The sequence below is a fragment of the Heloderma suspectum genome, chromosome 2, assembly GCF_057233095.1.
Source record: "Heloderma suspectum isolate Gila_16-S chromosome 2, 16-S_ref, whole genome shotgun sequence".
Lineage (NCBI taxonomy): Eukaryota > Metazoa > Chordata > Lepidosauria > Squamata > Helodermatidae > Heloderma > Heloderma suspectum.
The window spans coordinates 221300934-221319509 of NC_139459.1; the positions used below are offsets into that span (position 1 = coordinate 221300934).

The 18576-nt window shown below is 45.1% G+C and overlaps 1 protein-coding gene across 1 annotated transcript; it reads left to right on the forward strand.

The window, feature by feature from the left end:
* Positions 1–5862: 5862 nt before the first annotated feature.
* On the forward strand, positions 5863–15183 carry GALR2 (galanin receptor 2). The gene is made up of 2 exons (XM_084838159.1): positions 5863–6687; positions 11803–15183. The coding sequence occupies exons 1-2, from the start codon at positions 6308–6310 to the stop codon at positions 12581–12583; spliced, it is 1161 nt and encodes a 386-aa protein (XP_084694285.1). The 5' UTR covers positions 5863–6307; the 3' UTR covers positions 12584–15183.
* The last annotated feature ends 3393 nt before the right edge of the window (positions 15184–18576 follow it).

Here is an 18576-nt window from a genome sequence, read left to right on the forward strand (position 1 = left end):
ATGTGTATGTGAGAGGATCTCAGTCGGAAAAAGACTGATACTGCCAGAATTCCAACAAGAGTGCAGGGAGGATGAATACAGCCCGTGGGCTAAATATTGCTCAGTATTATTCATGTCTGCTGCTAACACTCATTAATTTTTCTGCTTTAAGGAGTATATTGGATTCATTTTTTCCCTATCTAATAGCGTTTTAACTTAAACCAAGATTTCGATTAAATCCCCCTGCCAGTGACATTTTAACACCAGTTTTGATCCAAAAGTTTCAGCTTGCATTTATTCCCCCCCGCCTCGCCCCGCTCCTTTCTTGTTCGTGTCAATCTAGAATTATTTATTCTCATCCTTTATACATCCATCTATTCTAAAGTGAAAGTCCCTCCGTGCTTATGTCCTCTGTGCTTAATAGAGGGGGAAGGTAAGGACCACTGGTAGAGATTCCTCCCTACCCTTGTAGGATAATAGCAGGGCACTTTTTTATTTATCTATTTAAAATATTTCTAGACCACCTTTCAGGGCAGGAGTCTTCCCAAGGCGGCATAAAACAATAACATTCATATAATGAAAATTGATGGTTTAATAAAACAACAAACGTTCCACACGCACACACAAATAAACACCAGCATTCGACAAAACTTGCAACACAATTTCACCTACAATCCACACATAATCAGGGGAAGACCAGAGAAAACAAGTAAGTCTTCAGCACTTTCCTAAAAGTCTGCAACGAAGGGGACTGGCAGTCCCCATCCTCTCCACCAAAGCTGCCTTGACTGAGCATGGAGCATGCATGCTTCCCTCATCCTATCAGAGAATATCCCCTGTAGCAGAGGGAGCAGAGTTTCTTCTCAAAAGAGCCAATCAAAAAGCAGAAAAATGGAGGGTTGTCAGGGGATCAAAGAAAGCAACCGCAGCCTGTTGTTTTTTTTCCCGAACAGGGTGCAGTTGCTTTCTTTAATCCTCTGACACCCCTCAATTTTTCTGCTTTTTGATTGGGTCTTTTCCCTAGTTGCTAACTGGAAATTTGGTTCTGGACTGGTGAACAACATGTTGCGGGGAGGGGGCAGAAACCTGCAGGGACAGTTTCTCATTGTTTTAGGTAGGTGATGTTACCCTAGGTCTTATCAAGATACGAGCGAACATTCCAGACTCATGGAGCTGCTGGCTGAAGGAGTAACAAATGTTGTAACTTCCTCATACTGGTTCATTGTTTCATGGCTTGACCTCTGCTTTGTCAGCACAAGTGCCTGCATCTCAGACTCCAGGCAGCAAAACATTCTGCCCTCAAGGATAGACAGGCCTGGTTGTGAACCATTCCATTCCATGGCTTCCTTATAAGCCCTCTGCTCCCAGCATTTGAACCCCGAAAGGGACCTGAGTAACAGCCAACACAAGGGGCTGCCAGACAGAATGACTCCTATGGAGAGAGGCATTACTGCATTCTGACAGTTCTTGGGCTATTGCAGCAGTCTTCCCAGTGGGCAGTTCCCTGCAAAAGGACCCTTTTGGTAGCGAAGAGGTCTGCCCCTTCACTGCCAAAAAGCTCCAAGGATGTGTGCTCAGTGGCATATATCACTGGAGCCCCATTCTCCCTTCAAAAAATTTTTTTTCAGTACCCCTTTGCTACTAAAACCATCAGGGGGGATTGCTCCCCTCACAAATGTTCACAGACCCCCAATTGTTCATCTTATTTTCATCAGCTTTTCGCCTCATGAGTCTTCCTGTATTTTTTTTCACAAGATGTATTTTTTTAATCTGATCTTCATTTTTTGAGCTGATGGGAGGGATTTTATTCTGCCCAGTAAAATGCATCCCGCACACATAATTGCTGCTTTGATTAATATGTTTGGAAGACTGTGTACATTTCATTTCAAAATGAGAGTGGCACATCACACGCATCCATTCCTTTCTTCTGCCTGGAGGAAATGCACTTTAATATTAATAAAGAATTATTAAAATTCTGCTCCAGCTCATTTGTCTTGTATCACTTCTCTTGTTTCTATGCAGCTCCTCTAAATCCACAAGGGCCTTTGCTGCTGTTCCTGAGAACCTTTTCGCTTTTATAGATCCTATAAAAGAAGATGGATGCATGCTGCACCGTGGATATCTGCAAACCCTTGATACCGTATTGTTGGATGATGGGAGCGAAAGGATTGCTTCCTCCATGAATGTTCCCTTTGTGATTTCATGTTCCATGGCCCATAAGGTACTTGTGCAATATTTCTTTTAGAAGTGCATGGAGCTGACATATATTTCCCTGCTAGATTCAAAGAAGAATTGGATGAAACCATAGCCTCATAATAACAGTATGTCTTAGGTTAGATTAGGAGATCCAGGCAACTTTATAGCCAAACCAGGAATCTGAATATGTCTTCCACAATCAAGTATTACATGCCTCTATCCACTGTACCACACTGGCTATCCGCAGTTCAATAAAAGTTCGCAATATGTCAGTGCAAGCCACATTCTAGCCATAATGATTGTACTAGGGATATTTAATGCGGTGGTTTCCCAGTGCCTTCCTCACTGCAGTATCATGACCGCTATAGCCACTACCTGACTAATGCCCATGATTTTCTTCAGCTGAGCCATTCGAAATCCATTTCTCTGCCTCATACCTGTACTGACCCATCTGCTGCCCTGTGTCAGGGGTATGCTTATTTAGTGGCCTGAGAACATACTATGCAGAGTAAGCAAATAAATAGAACTAATAAATACCATCAAGAGAAGAAAATTACCATAACTTGGTCATATTATCAGTGGTGAAAAATACACCATACTCACAACTTATTATGCAAGGGAAAATTGAAGGAAAAAGATCAATGGGAAGATTAACATCATGGTTAAAGAATTTGAGGGAATTAAGGTTTAGGTTTAGCTGTACTTCTATATAATTATTCAGAGCAGTGGGGTAAAAAATGAAAGTAGTTGCAATGATAGCTAACCTCCAATAGGAGACGGCACCTTAAGAAGAAAGAAGTGCAGGCCAACTTCTTCAGCTTCAGAGATCGATTCCTTTCTGGCCAAGCTGTTTGTAGGCCAGAGCACTGCCTATACTTCAGGGTCATAGCTTAGTGGTAAAACTCATCCTTGTGTGCAGAAAGTCCCAGGTTCAACCTCCCCTCCCCCGATGTCTCCAGGTAGGGCTGGGAAAAACTCCTGTCCGAAATCTTGGAGAGCTGCTGCCAGTCAGTGTCGACAGTACTGGGCTAGATGGACCAAGGCAGTTTCAAATGTTCCTACCCAGCCAGCTGTGACATTGCTGCTCTTAGGGCTCCTGAATAGCTTGACTGGAGGGAGGTCCAGCTTCTCAAGGTGATAATGAGCCCATTGACACCCCTCCCAGAGTGGAACAAAAGGCTGAGAGGAGTGCCTGTAAATGGGAGGAACAGTGCCTTGTGTGCTGCTTTTGGTCTGACCAACACAGTTTCCCCAGAGGGTTTGCTCAGGAACTGGGGCCTGCCAACTGCAGTTCAGGCACTTCTCTCAGCACAAAAATTAAGATAATTGAAAATGAAGTACAAAAAAGCTTCAGAGCTTCCAGGGAGCCCTGTAAATTTTTTGCTGGAAGGAGTACCTGCCAGATTGGAAAGTGGGCCTGTCCAGTGGCACTGCTGACATGACATTGCCAGACGTTTTGGTCTGGTTTAGGAAGCAAGGACTGAGGCAGGAAGTGCCAGTTGCATTCTGTGAGAGTCCAAGTAGCTATCCTTGGCTAGAGCTGGCCTTTCCTTTCTTCCATTCTATGAGCCAACAGCATTAACTTCCTTCTCTCCACAAAGTAGATAGCACCCTGCACCAGACCAGTGGACATTAGCAGCTGTAGGGCAGCCTCACCCTGTCTAAACAGAGGCAAGACTGATATGAGGATGCATCTGCAGAACCGGCCCTACCATGAGGCAGAGTGAGGCAGTCACCTCAGGCAGCAGATTTGGGGTGTCATAAAAGGGCAGCCAATCGTTAGTTATTTGCTTTGTTATTGTTGTATTTCTACTGCCAGGGATGGGGAGAGATGTTTATGGGATGTTCTGCCTCATGTACCAAAATAACTTGACTGGCTTTGGATACTATGACTCTTGGGTGGGTGGGGGAGCCATTTGCTGCTCTGTGTCAGACAGCAAAATGTTTTGGGACGGCCCTGTGTATCTGTATGGGACTTCCCCATGCTTCTGGTTTGGTGCTTTGGGATATAAGAAGGGCGTGCATATGGAGGGACCATAGCTCAATGGTAAAACACTTGCCTTGCATGAAGGAAGTCCAGGTTCAGTGCCTGGCATCTCCCAATTCAAAGGAAAAGGTAGTGGGGGATCAGAAAGACCCTCCCCTACCAGAGACTCTGGAGAATCACTGCCAATCAGTGTGTAGACAATACTGAATTAGATGGACAATTAGACCGAAGGCAGTGTCCTATGCACAATAAGCACTGCTTGGAAAAAGATGTGACATCATGACATGGCATTGGGTTTCTCATAGCACTGCATTCCCTGTATGTGCTGCGTGGGTTGGCAATGGATCAAAGTGGTCTGTCATGGGCATTATATGGCTTGGAAGTCTTGGGAACCCTGAACAAGCACCAGCCAGTTCACACCTTAAGAATGATACCTAATTGGGTGGAAGAAATTCCATGTTTGTCCCTTTGGAACATTTTTGTCTACATTGTAGTCCTGGCTAAGATTGATGCTCATGTTACAGCCACCATTTGGAGGCTGCTTTAAGTTGCTCCGTGTAGCAGCTGTCTCTGCATAGTGAGCAGCTCACGTTCAGAGGCTCACCATGAGAAATGGACAAAAACCTCCATCTGTGATGAAGTGGAGGAAATCGCTCCATGAAGACTGCTGCCGTGTGGAGCAACTTCAAGCCTACTTGTGGATATGGAATACTTCTTAAATATATGTATATTTAAGCTGTGTTCAAGCAACTTCAGGTAGTCTCCATGGGCCAGCCCAGGCATTTACTGCCCCCCCCCGGGGGGGACAGCTACTTGGAGGAACGTATGACCTCACCTGGCAGGTCCCCAGATACAGCTGCAGAGAGAATACTGGGACAGTTCTCATGTCCTTTCACATTCCAGTACAGTTCACCCTCCTGGGCATTCTGTTGGTTCCCCTTGGCCTAGGTACTCTATAAAAGCTTCCCAGTCTGGCCTGTGCCTTTGCCTAAGCAGCAGAGAACTTGCATGTAAGGCTTTCCAGGCTAATCCAGCTTTATTGGCTGGATTCTTTCTGCCCACCTCCCTGCTAGGTTTCTTCAGAATCTCTCCCCCCGCCCCTGAAACGCTGCACTCCAGCCGCATCCCAGTGGGCCCCATACCTCCTGCAGCCTGTGTTCCTGGGAGCACATGTCCCACTGCTGAGGGAGATTAGCACGAGCACAAGGACACATTTTTCATCTGCCACACTCATAGGAATCACCACAGTGGAGCAATGTGGAAAATATTTAAATAGGCCCCATGTGGTAGGGGCCTGCTGAAATATTTGGGGGCCTGTTAACATATTTTAAGACCTGCTCCAGCTCAGAAGGTCTTAAAGTGTCTGGGAAGAGAGAACTCTCCGCTTTTTGCTCCTTTCCTGACTCACTAGAGGTGGGGCAAGCTACTGTTCATCCCACTCCCGTATGAAGTTATCAGTGAAGAACGATCATTTATCCTCTGAAAAAATTCACTAAACCAAAGCAATCCTTTTCTTCTCACTTAAAGCACATGGGCAAACCCCAGGCTTTGAAACAATCCAAAGTGGTCAACATGTGTCGTTTGTACGTGGGGAGGGGACTGTGTTTCCATAGACACCGCTACTTTTATTTTGGCTGTTTGTCTCCCTGGAAACAAGGGGCAGGCTTGACTATATCAGTCGTTCCTTGTGAATACCATGAAGTAGGATTCAGAGCACACCAAGCACGATGGGCTCAGCACGGGGCTATTAAACTGCCAGTAAGTGCAAGTGAGAAGAAGTTTAGTCCTTTGGCTTCGTGCACCTCCCAGGGTGACGGTGGACAGTGTTTTCTGTTGGAGAACAGGCAGCAGCCTGAAAGACATTCCAGCACTGTTTGCTACCAAGGAAAAGAAACGCAGAGTTTCAACAGGACATTTTAAACTTGCTGACGGACAGAAGCCCAGAGTCTGTGAATGGAACCTGAGTTGACTTGAAGGATTACAGGCAGGATTGCGGCTGCCCAAACGATCTGCTATGAAGGCGACCACTTCTCAGAAAAGAAGTTTTCTCTGGAAGCGATCTGTACATGGAGGTGATTTGCCTACTCCTGACTAACCCAGTCTGGTAAAGAATCCTTTCTCCATCTTCTCTTCCCGAACTAGAGGATGCATCTTGCTTCCAAGATGAACAGATCATTGCCCCAGCTAAACTCTTCAGGTAGCAGTGAGAGCAACAGTTGGCAGCTAGTATCTATCATCATTCCCCTGGTGTATTCTTTGATGTTCCTGGTAGGCACAGTGGGTAACTCTTTGGTGCTGGCTGTGCTGCTGAGGAATGGGCAAGTTAACAATACCACCAACCTCTTCATTCTCAACCTGGGAGTGGCCGACCTGTGTTTTATTGTCTTCTGCGTGCCCTTCCAGGCCACTATCTACACCCTGGATGACTGGATCTTTGGGCCCCTCATGTGCAAAGCTGTGCACTTTTTCATCTACCTGACTATGTATGCCAGCAGCTTCACCCTCACAACCGTATCCCTAGACAGGTGAGCAGGCAAGTGGGGAGGGGAGGGAGTTTGGACTTTAACTAAGCATCATCATGTAATTTCAGAGTCTCACAAATTACTCTGCAACCTGTAATAATTCCATCTCTCCCACTTCCCGGCATGTATGCAAAACTTTGTCTTATAGCACTGTAGGGAGAGCATAAAAGTCCTGAATGACTCCATTAAACTGAAGGTATTGTTGTTGTCATTATTCCATCAATATACCTGACATTTCATAAATTCAAGATGACAGATCCTGAAAGAAAACTTTGCCCAGACAAAGGAAGGTAACAGAATGATACCATTAGAGGGGCTATCTAGTCAAATACCCTGCAGTATGGAAGAATTGTCCATATAGCCTCTTCCTGATGGATCATGTCCCAAACCAGAGACAGGTGCGTTCTAGAAAGGTGCATCTGGAACAAATAAGTCCAGATGAACTGAAATGTGAATATTGTCAGCATCGGAGTGTCTGTAGCCATAGCAATATTATAGAATGAGTGTCAGAGGACAGGTGAAACAATGGAGTGGTTAAGAATGTGAGGCTGTGGCGTGCCCAGAAGTTCTGTGTTCGAGACTCACCTCAGCCATGAACTCACTAGGTGGCTTTAAGGCAAGCCACTTTCTCTTAGCCGCAACTCTCCATTGGCAATATAGGGATTATGATAATAATACTGCCTTACTTTCTGGGGTTGTTGTAAGGATTATATAGTGCATTGTGAAGCGCTTTGAATATTAAAAAACAACAACACTATATCAATGCTAAGCATTTTTATTACGGCTTTTATTGAACCAAGTAGTTGTTGCAAAATGTACCCATACCTATATAGGTATGTAGAGCAAAAACCAAAATTGATTTTGCTTCTAGGTTACTAAGAATTCCCAGATGGATAACCGCTATGTTGGACATAGAACAAACTCTTTTTTTGTTTTTCTCTGAAGAAGAAAGAGAAGAATGAAGAAATGGGCAATCCCAACCCATAGGTAGTTATGCACAACAAGAAGCCTGAGATGGTGGGGATGCAAATTTCCGCTCACCCACATTGCAAGAGAGATGGGAAGACAGACCCCCATTTACACCCTGCAATGCAGGTAGGATTTGCGTTAGCTGTATCACATCTTGACATGCATCACAGATGTGTATCCAGATGCATATCCAGTCTGCACATGCAGTTTCTAATTCAGCCAAGGAATCAGTGATTAGAAACTTATTTCTGCTTGCAGATCTATGTTGCTGCATTGGGATGAGTGTGTTTGAAACATTAAAAAATAGCTATAGTTGGTCCAGTGTAGGATGCTGCTTTACTTAGAGTAGCTTCACACATCATGTGGGGGCAAGCCTGTATTTGCCATTACAAGTGTACTCAACGGAGAGCCTCAGCTAGTCCTAGTTGTCTGGCAACTGTAGCTGTATGATGCATGCTCATGCAAATATGTCAGTATCATCCATATATATTACATGTTTGTGTGTGCTAAAAAAACACCAACAGATTGTAAAAGGATTCTCCTACAGAATCTTTGTATTGTTTATGCTTCCCGCACTTATGGTTTAGTATGAGACTATATATCTGACAGTATAGGAAACTGATGTATTATCACAGAATAGAAACGCATTCATAAACCACATTTCATACCATTAAATTTAGAGGGACACATTACAGCAAAGTAGCTGTGCTACTCTGCAGGAGGAGACAAACTGAATGTGGCTGAAATTTCCTTGGAGCACCTGTCATGCTGCTCAGGCAAACTTGTGACCATTGTTAATGTGGACAGAAAGTAGAAGAGGCATGTGCAAGGCACACGTGCATATGGGCCGATGTAGGTTTTACATTCATATTATAAATGGATATAAATAAAGAACAATATATGTCTCACACAATGTCCAGACATTATAGTGTGTGTCCCAACCAGAGAGCAGGAGGAACCAGTTTAAGACAGAACAGGGATAAGAAGAGAGCAACAGAAAAATTAAGATACTTTTGTGCTTCACAAAGTCCCAGGTCAAACCAAATAATCAAATCATATTATAGGCATACAAATAAAGTGATAGAGTAGAGATATTTGTCTGCCATAATAAAACTTAACACATTAAGAAGGGAAAGCTTTTGGATAAAATGAATGGAATAAGCAGTACTACATTTTTTGATAAGAGAAAAACAAATTCCTTTAAATTCAGGTGACCAGGCCAAAGAGAACACAAAAATAGTACCAACTGCATTCCCCTGCAGAAATGGGAGAACTCCCCTCCCACCCTCTCTGAATATCCATGGGCATCTGTGCTAAGTGGCCATAAAGTATTTTCAGATAAGGCTATAAGATCTTTTATCTTAAAAATTGCCAAGTGGCTTGGCAAGTTTCTAAAACTAACGGAGCAACCCAATTGCCATGGATGTAACATCTGTGTGATACAGGGTGCTTCCACTGTGCTCTGAATGCCAACTGTCAAAAGACATAGTGCAGTTATTGCCTCTTTTCTTCCTTAATGGATTTTCTGTGGTAAAAAAAAAACCAGACAGACAGAAGACGCAGTGGGAAAATATGGGAAGGTTACAACGATGTTTGGACCCCTATAAAATTCCATGAAGGAGGCAGGCGATTGCCCAGTAAAACTCTCATCTGGAAGCATCCGTAGATGGGATTCTGTGCGCTCCCAATAAGCAAAGTCAACAGCAAAACGATATGGCTTTAAACAACAGAGAAGAGAGCAACGTGACTGACAGGCATGACCAGACTATGCACAGCAACACCACCAATACCCACAGCATGGTGCACCACCAATGTACACAGTGTAGCCAGGCAGAGAAAGAACCAGTCCATGTATGGCAAGAGCACAACACCACTCCATAGCCTTGTTCAGGCAACAGGGCTTGTACAATGAATGTACAAATGATGATGGGGAGGTGGTAGGCACCCCCCTCCCCCCACACACACTGCAGCGCACATGCATTCATGCAAACAAGGGCAGGGTGACTACACGCATGCAAGTGTATGAGAGTTCGCAGTGTTTCACATGACAGAGAAATCTGCTTTTTCAGGATTCCTGATTGTTTGCAGCATTGTCTGTATAAGTACACTTGTACTCGTAGGCACACTGCAGACATGCGCTTGAACACACATGTAGCAGAGGGTGAAGCCTGGTCCCATCATATACGTGAGCCTGTTCACTGTAGGAGCACTGTTGTCTGAACAGGACTTGTGATGTCTCACTGTCCTGCCTCACATAAAAAGCATCACCCAGCAGACAGAAAGGCACCACAGTGCTATGAAGCTCTACGGGTTCTGAGAAGACAAGTGCTGGAGTTTGTTGTTTGCATGTAGTGTTCTCCCTTTGAGTGCCAAGTGCCTTTTCACCACCAAAGTTCCCATTTCAATGCTCTTAAGTTCTCCAGGCATGATTACAAAGTGATGTAGCCCCATGTGGAACAGCCTGTTTTCTGAGATGTGTTCCCTGTTATTTAAATCCTGCTCTTGGCCTGCCGTCATTGGCTGCTGAGTTAGGAGGAATCCTCTGCTCTGTTTCAGCTGTGGAAATGCAGCCAGAGGAGTGGGGACGCAGTACTTTTTTGCTTCTCCGTTGACTTCAGTGGGAGTGCTTTAACTTACACCACTTCTTTTGGTGTGAGTTGTTATACCACCGGAAGTTATGCTGTCACCAACGGCACGATCTGGGAGAATGTAGGATTCTGACTACGTCCTGCTCTTCCTCCACAAAACCCTTGTCACCCTCACTCTTGCACTCTCCGGTGGCAGAGTGGCGTAGACATCGCTGTGGTGCTGCTATGCTAGTGTGTACCCCTGGCACCAGCCAGTGTAAGTAGAGGGAAGGGCTGTGCTGCAATCCATCTCCCCCCTCTGATATGCAGTCTCTCTAGTCTCCCTTATTCATTGATTTCATTCATTCATTCATTCATTCATTCATTTATTAAAAATATATCTCACCCTATGGCAATACGTTCTCCAGGTGGCTGACAACAACAAACAAAAAATATGACAGCAACTATGTTTTGAATTCAAGGTTGGACAAACTGGCTTTTCCTACATGTGTGTGTGTGGGGGGGCTGACTTCCCCAGCCCAGCTTCCAATAACTGGGAGCCAGATTCTCCCACCCCCAGCAAGTTCTCAGCATATGCATGCCAGAAGCTTAGCCAGAGAAGGTTCCCCCCAGCCACTGAAGATGTTGACAGACCCGCTTCCCAGGGCAGAAGGAGACAAACCCCAGAAACCTCTGCCTCACTGTGACTTGCTTAGGAAGAGGTGCCGCCCAGGCCAGATGCAGCACATGAGGCAGCACTTTGAGAGAAGCAGGGCCTCTCCCAGCATGGCATGAAAGTTTGTCTTACAAGAGGCCTCTGCCCACACCCTTTGACGCTGACGCTCTTTCAGCCCGAGGGATGAATTCCATTTCAGAGGAGCTTGGGGGCAGCGGGGGGGGGGGGCTGCATTCCAATGGTGGGTGGGGCTGAAGGCAAAATGGGGCAGGGCCAAAGGCAAAAAAGACAGGCCCCAAATGCCAGCATACTTTATCTCAACGCCCTTACTGCTAGTAATCAAGCCTTAGGAGAGGCAGATCAACCTTTCAGAATGAGTGGGGGGATGACACACACAAAACCCGGGAAAAAACATACGATATATGTTCAGGGGACAGATGGAGCCAGAGGAAGGGGACATGGCCATATGGGGAATCCTGAAAGGCCAGACTGGGATCACAGGCAGGCTGGATTTCGCCTTCAACCCTGAGGCGCAACATCTCTGCTGTTCTCTCCTCCCTAAGACTTTTCCCCACTGCTCCTCCTCACTGCATCATCACTTCTTTTCCCCATGCAATATTCCAAGTTACTTAAGCAGCTTCTCCAGAAGGAAGGGGCTTGTTAAGGAGCTTGGTTGTATGATGGCAAACTCTGCAATCATCACAAGCATCTTCCCATTCTCACAATGAAAAACCACCAGCCATAACTCCTTCATTCAAGATGTTACTCTAACAATTGCATTTATCATTGTAATTGCTGCCTGCTAACTTAGGATTCTCCTCAGATACAGCTTTTCCAGATTTAAAAAAAATAGTATCACAACCTCAGTATCATGGCCTTGTCTTGCTTTTCCTTTTGTCTTCCTAGGTATTTGGCTATACGGTACCCTTTGCATTCAAGAGAACTAAGAACTCCTAGAAATGCTGTCACAGCCATTTGTCTCATCTGGGGCCTTTCCTTGATCTTCTCTGGACCTTACATCAGTTACTATCAGGAGTTCCAGATAGCCAATGTTACTGTCTGCCATCCCATCTGGAAAATCCCTCAACGCAAGATTATGGACCTTTGCACTTTCGTCTTCAGCTATGTCATTCCAGTGTTGATTCTGAGCCTCACCTACCTGAGGACCATCTGTTACCTCTGGACTTCGGTGGACCCCATTAAAGACATGTCTGATTCCAAGAAGGGCAAGCGCAAGGTCACCCGGATGATCATCATTGTGGCTGTTCTGTTCTGCCTTTGCTGGCTGCCCCATCACCTGGTCATCCTCTGTTTTTGGTTTGGCTATTTCCCACTGAACAATGCTACCTATGTACTTAGGATTCTCTCTCACCTGATTTCATATGCCAACTCTTGTGTCAACCCCATTGTCTATGCTCTGGTATCCAAGCATTTTCGCAAGGGATTCAAGAAGATCTTCAGTTGCCTCTTGCACAAAAGAGTGGCCAACAAGGTCCATGTGGCGCAGGTGACCCACACAGCTAGTACCTTGGAGGCCGATCTGACGGAGGTGATCCATGTCAGTGAGCCCACCCACGCCAGGGCTTCCAGCTGCTGTCAGATCCCAATCCAGACATGGGGAGAGACAGAACAGCTGAGTCGCCAAGAGAAAGTTGCCAAATCTTTCATCACTTTCAATGTCACTTAGAGCAGTGCTTTTTCTCTGCGCAGGAGGCTCTAGTCGAAGGATGAATTCCTGGAACACAGTGAGGATTTGGACCTAAGGATGTTTGGTTTTAAGAACATAAGATGGGATTTAAAAATGTAAGAACTGACCGATGGTTCAAGCCAATGATCCATATATTCTATTCGTTGCTCCCAAAGTAGCCTATATGCCAGAAGCTAATGTGCTGCGGAAAACTCTATGTGGCAAAGCTCACACCACACTGAGCATGAGGTGATGTTAGTGCAGACTGCAAGGAGGTCAAATCAGTCAATCCTAAAGGAAATCAACCCTGAGTGCTCATTGGAAGGACAGATACTGAAGCTGAAGCTCAAATATTTTGGCCACCTAATGCGAAGAGAAAACTCTCTGGAAAAGACCCTGACGCTGGGAAAGACTGAAGGCAAAAGGAGAAGGGGACGGCAGAGGATGAGATGGCTAGATAGCATCACCGATGCAATGAATATGAACTTGAGCACACTCCGGGAGAGAGCGCAGGACAGGAAGGCCTGGCGTGCTATGGTCCATGGGGTCACGAAGAGTCGGACACGACTGAATGACTGAACAACAACAAGCCAAGCAACCACCATATTGTGGATCTGGACTCACCAGTTTGTTATAGGAAGCCCTAGGAATTGGTCACCAGGTTGTTGGCAAGAACCTGGATCTGTGTGGCCCAAGGCAGCTATGTGGCTTATGGGATACACTGAGCAGGGGGTTAGAGTAGTTGACCCCCAATGTCTCTTCCAACTCTAAGATTCTGAGATGAGGATGGCAACCATACCAGAGAATGGGACTGTGTGAGGGACTTTGGGGCTTGAGTCAGGAATCTCAGAATCTGAGATAGCAGCTAGATGAATTACCATGGACTGTCTGTGCTCAAGCCTCAGAGATCCCATCAGGTGTAGAAGGGAACAGGAGTATGCAATATCAGCCCTTTTGATTGCAGGCAGGGTGAATCCTCTAGATAGGCTAGGCCTCTATATACATCAAGAGCTAGGTATTTTGCTTGCTGTAGGTTCCAGCTTCCATCCTCTAGCATAAGCTGCTGACTGTGGGCAATAAGCTGAACTAGGAGTGCACTCTACAGATCTAGATTCAGGCCCCACCACTCAGGCCCCCAGTCTGGCTCTGGCAGGTTTGGAATAAAGTCCATAGTTGGGTTTAGGAATCCTCTATTTTATGCTTAGTTTCTCCATCTAAAAGATCACAGTGATTTGTCCATAAAACCTATTTGCATTGCCCATCTGTGTTACCTTGGGCTGCACCCTGTGTACACTTAGTCAGGAGTTAGCCCAGTTGAACCCAATGGGATTTATTTCTGAGTATACATGCACATGATTGTGCTTTTAATCACACAGGATTAGGCTTCCAAAAAAATTGTGTTTGGTGATGTGCTCCCCACTGACAGCAGCAGCAGCAACAGCCAGTCAATGGATTTGCTCATTTGTTTGCTGGATTTGCTTTCCTGGAGTTTCAGGTTGTTTTCTCCACAGGCCCTACTTCTGCCATAATGTCTACAAGAAATCAATCATGTTATAATGGCAGAGACTGAAAGAATGCAGGTGGATGGCTGGTGCTTTTTGATTTTGTATAATAAGATGTTGCCAACGTGTATTACGTGTTTACTGAAATTGTGTGTACAGTCAACCTCATTCACCCAAATGGCTGAGAAAACATGTAAGGCATTTTGATAATCTGAAGACCGTAAACACTGGGATATGACATAAAATTCAATATATATCATGAAGTATTTGGATAACAAGCCTTTGGTTATAACTGAAGTTTGTATAATAAGAGTTCTGTCTATGTCATATAACGCAGTATAATCCCAACATCTTCTGTCTTTGGGAATGTGAGTTTACTGGGGACAAAATCCATGTTTTGGGATAGAATTGTACAGAGCCTAGCACTATCAGAGTAGATTTGGTTGGGGCCTTTGGTGTTAAAAGAAAATAAAGGTTTCTAGGACAACATTAGGGGTTGGATCCAAATTTAGTCATACCACTAAATTAGAGTAGAACCACTGAAATAAATGGGACTTGACCTACTCATGACTAATTTCTCATTGATTTTAATGGGTCTACTCTAAGTGTGACCAAATCTGGATCCAATCCCATGATTCCAATTACTTGGGCAATGTCGTTAGTGCATAGGGTAACTTTTTGATATGGCTGGGCTCATGAGGACATCTGAACAAATTTTCAGCCCTCTGGGGTCATTGGACACAAATAATAATGTAGTGGTATGTTACAACGAATTTGTATATTTTATTTACAGAGATAATACAATTTGCATAACTCTTTTTATGAATCATGAGGCCACCAGGGCATGCCTGGTGGACATATTTCATTTTCACCATGATGCCATTTGTGCAATTTGCGGCAGAAGGTAATTCTCAGTATGTTTTGGACTTGAGGTTCAATGAACTGAAATCTCCATTTATGCTTAACATTCAGAAATATATCCAATTGTCACGTTGGAGATGCTAGAGCAAATACTAGTCATCTGTTTATTTTTGCATTGTGTTTAACAGTAGCAGGAGCGGTTTGCTGAATTTTATCAATAAAAGCAAGATTGGCAGCAAAGTCCCTATTTTGAGATTTTTTCTTCTAGGTGGAAAGGAATAAGCAAGAATATTCAAGACCTGCCTTGCTCCTTATTTGGAGAGACTATACCTACAGTATCTGATGGATGGCAATAAATGCAGAAACAGTTCTGTAGCTCAATGGTAGAGCACCTGCTTCGCATGCAGAAGGTCCCAGGTTTGATCCCTGGCATCTCCAGGGCTGTGTTTCCACCAGCTATTTACTCCAACCTGGTTGTGTGGTGAGGTCTCTGTGTTTCCATAACATCATGGCCATTCGGCACCAGCCCCGCATTTTATCAGGGAAGAACCACTTTTTCTGAGACTGGTTATAGTCCGACTTTTTCAGCTTACTTCAGCTCCATTACTGACCTGTTTCCACAATAGCATTGGGTTCGCCAGTCAGTGTCAACAATATTGAGCTAGATGGACCAATCATCTGATTCAGTATAAAGCAGCTTCCTATGTTCCTAGTTCACTCAAAGCGCCACACAGCCTTTCTACACAAGGCTTTTATTGTGCGCTTGGTAGTTGCTCACTCATGGTAGCTTGCGGGGCCATTACACAACCTTGTCATCTTCCAGGGCCCCTCCCATGCTTTGCAACCATTATCACAGGGTTTTTTGGATCGAGGAAAGTCTGGTATATCCTGAACAGTGCTATGAAGCTCTCGTATATTTGCACAATTCCACTATACCACAGCACTATCTAGTGGCTGTATAATGAAACATATAGAATGTCAGAGAAAGAAACCCGCCAGAAAAAAGCACATGTAAAGGAGCCGAGCATAATCCCCCCCCCCCAATCAGGAAACAGAAGCCCCGGTAAAGGTGCGGGATAAAAGCCTCATGTAGAAATGCTCATACTCTGTATGTAAACCTAGCAAATTACTATTGTGGATTCTAGCAGCAAGTCTCTCCGAAACATTTCCCCCCAACATTATTTTTGCAGTACAATTTCATGGAACAGTTTTGTTAGTTGGAGACATACCAGATGTCTATATGAACTAATGATCAGCAAAATCTCTCATCTACACCCCATAAGTAAAAGCCCCTTACAGTCCTTGTCTCTTTGATTCCACCTCCTCTTCTGAGGTTCTGAGAAACTAATGTCTCTCTGCATCAGCTAATCTCCCCCATTAAACCCTCTTGTAACCAGAGCCGGTTGTTCCTGTGTCTACGTTTATAATGCTTCCTATCAATAACACTAAATGACTTTTATTCTGTTTTTAAATAGTTCGGAGAGAATTAGCTATCAAATTAGCCTGCTTGAGTTCCCTCCATGAATAAGGAAAAGCTGCAATTAGAGGAGCAAGACCAATGAAACATATGGAAGACTCAGATAAAGGGAAAACGGGAGGGAAGTGGGGGAGGAAGCGCATGTAAAGGGAGTCCGTTGTGATCCTGCATTTAAAACAGAAGCACAAAGCTGCATTTTTAATGCGAAATTTTAGGCTGGTGTAGAGATGATCTAAAACTGTGCCTCCCAAGCCCAACCCAGATAAGCAATCTAGAAGGATATAATGGTCAATGGTATCAAATGCAGCTGAGAAGTCAAGAAGAACCAACAGGATTGCACTCCCCCCATCCATTCCCCAGTGTAAATCATCAGCCAGGATGACCAAGGCTGTTTCTGTCCCATAACTAGGTTTGAAACCTGACTGGAATGGATCTAAGTAATCAATATCATCCAACACTAAGGATGGACGAAAGTCCCTTACCTGGTTCCGCAGCTTGCTTCGCGGTGGGGGGGAGGCGCTTCGGTTCTCCCCCCGAAGTTCAGGCCAGGGGGGAGGCGCCCCGCCTCGCCCGGCCGAAATTCGGGCCGAGGGGGAGGCGCCCCATCCCTCGCTGCTGAAATTCAGGCTGGGGAGAAGCGCCCCATCTCCCAGGCCACGAAATAAAAAAGTAAATGTAAAAAAAAAAACCACACACACACGTGATAGGCTACGTAATGATTTACGTAGCCTATCACGGCTAGATTTGCAAAGTCAGCCGTGATAGGCTACGTAAATCGTTACGTAGCCTATCACGGGTGACTCTGAAAAAAAAAAAGCACGTACGCAAATGGCGGCGCCCATGGGCGCCGCCATTTGCGTTCCTTATTTGGGCCCGGGTAGTCTACGTAAAGATTTACGTAGACTACGGTGAAAATAAGGGCAACGCAAATAGCGTTGCCCTTATTTTCGCAGTAGTCTACGTAAATCTTTACGTAGACTACCCGGGCCCAAATAAGGAACGCAATGGCGGCGCCCATGGGCGCCGCCATTTGCGTACGTGCTTTCCCCCCCCCAAAGTCACCCGTGATAGGCTACGTAACAATTTACGTAACCTATCATGGCTGACTTTGCAAATCTAGCCGTGATAGGCTACGTAAATCGTTACATAGCCTATCACGTGTGTGGTTTTGGGTTTTTTTTTACATTTACTTTGTAATGGCGGCGGCGGCCAGTCGAAAGACCGGCCGCCGCCCCCGCACCCGCTGAACCGCCGCCGGGACCCGCCACCGAGAGGGACATTTGAAGGAGGTAAGTCCCATCCCGGGGGTGGGGTGGCGGGCGGGTGGCGGAGAATTTCACCAATTTCGGGGGGCCGAATGCATTGGCATTCGGCCTCCCCGAGATTCGTGGAGAAATTCTCCGCCATCCCTATCAACACTGCTTGGAGTTGTGAAGACACCACACACTCCAGCACCTTGCCCAAGAAGGGCAAATTAGACACAGGGCGGTAGATATCCAAAAGAATCTAGATTTGCTTTCTTTAGTAAGGGTTTCACCACTTCCAGAACCTCACCGTCCCTCAAGAAGGCATTAACCACCTTGGAGGTCCATGTATCCAGCCCAATTCTGGCTGATTTCATAAGCCACGATGAACAAGGATCTAAAGAGGAGGTAGTAGGCCTCAGTCCTCCAACATAGCAATGTCTGCACAGAAGTACCATCTAGTCATAGTCCGCTTATTACTCTAGATTTATTCTGTCTTAGACTTTTTAATGTTTGCATATTACATTCTATTATGCTATTGTATATTATGGATTTACGTTTTTTTTCTGAACTCCCCAATGAGCTTCAGCTACTGAGTGGTATGGAAATGTAATGAATGAATGGATGGATGAATGAATGAATGAATGAATGAATAAAAACCAGCACTGTCATGGGCTATCTTGGCTGGGGATTATGGGAGCTGTAGTCCCACACATCTGGGAGGGCGCCAAGTTGGGGGGAACTGTTCTAGCAGTAGTTTAGCTTCTCTGTTCATGATCGTTATGGCAACTCAAGTAGCCAATATCATCTTGATGTAATAGATTTGATAAAGGACTTTTATCATATGACAAATGAGCCTGCTCTCAGCCTCCAAAGAAGAGAAGCAAGGGAACGTGGGAACAGATAATT

Excerpts from the sequence above, each read along its gene's own strand:
- GALR2 (XM_084838159.1), top strand. The coding sequence starts at position 6,308 with ATGCATCTTGCTTCCAAGATGAACAGATCATTGCCCCAGCTAAACTCT. Across the intron at positions 6,688-11,802 it reads ACAACCGTATCCCTAGACAG|GTATTTGGCTATACGGTACC; the intron begins GTGAGCAGGCAA and ends TTGTCTTCCTAG.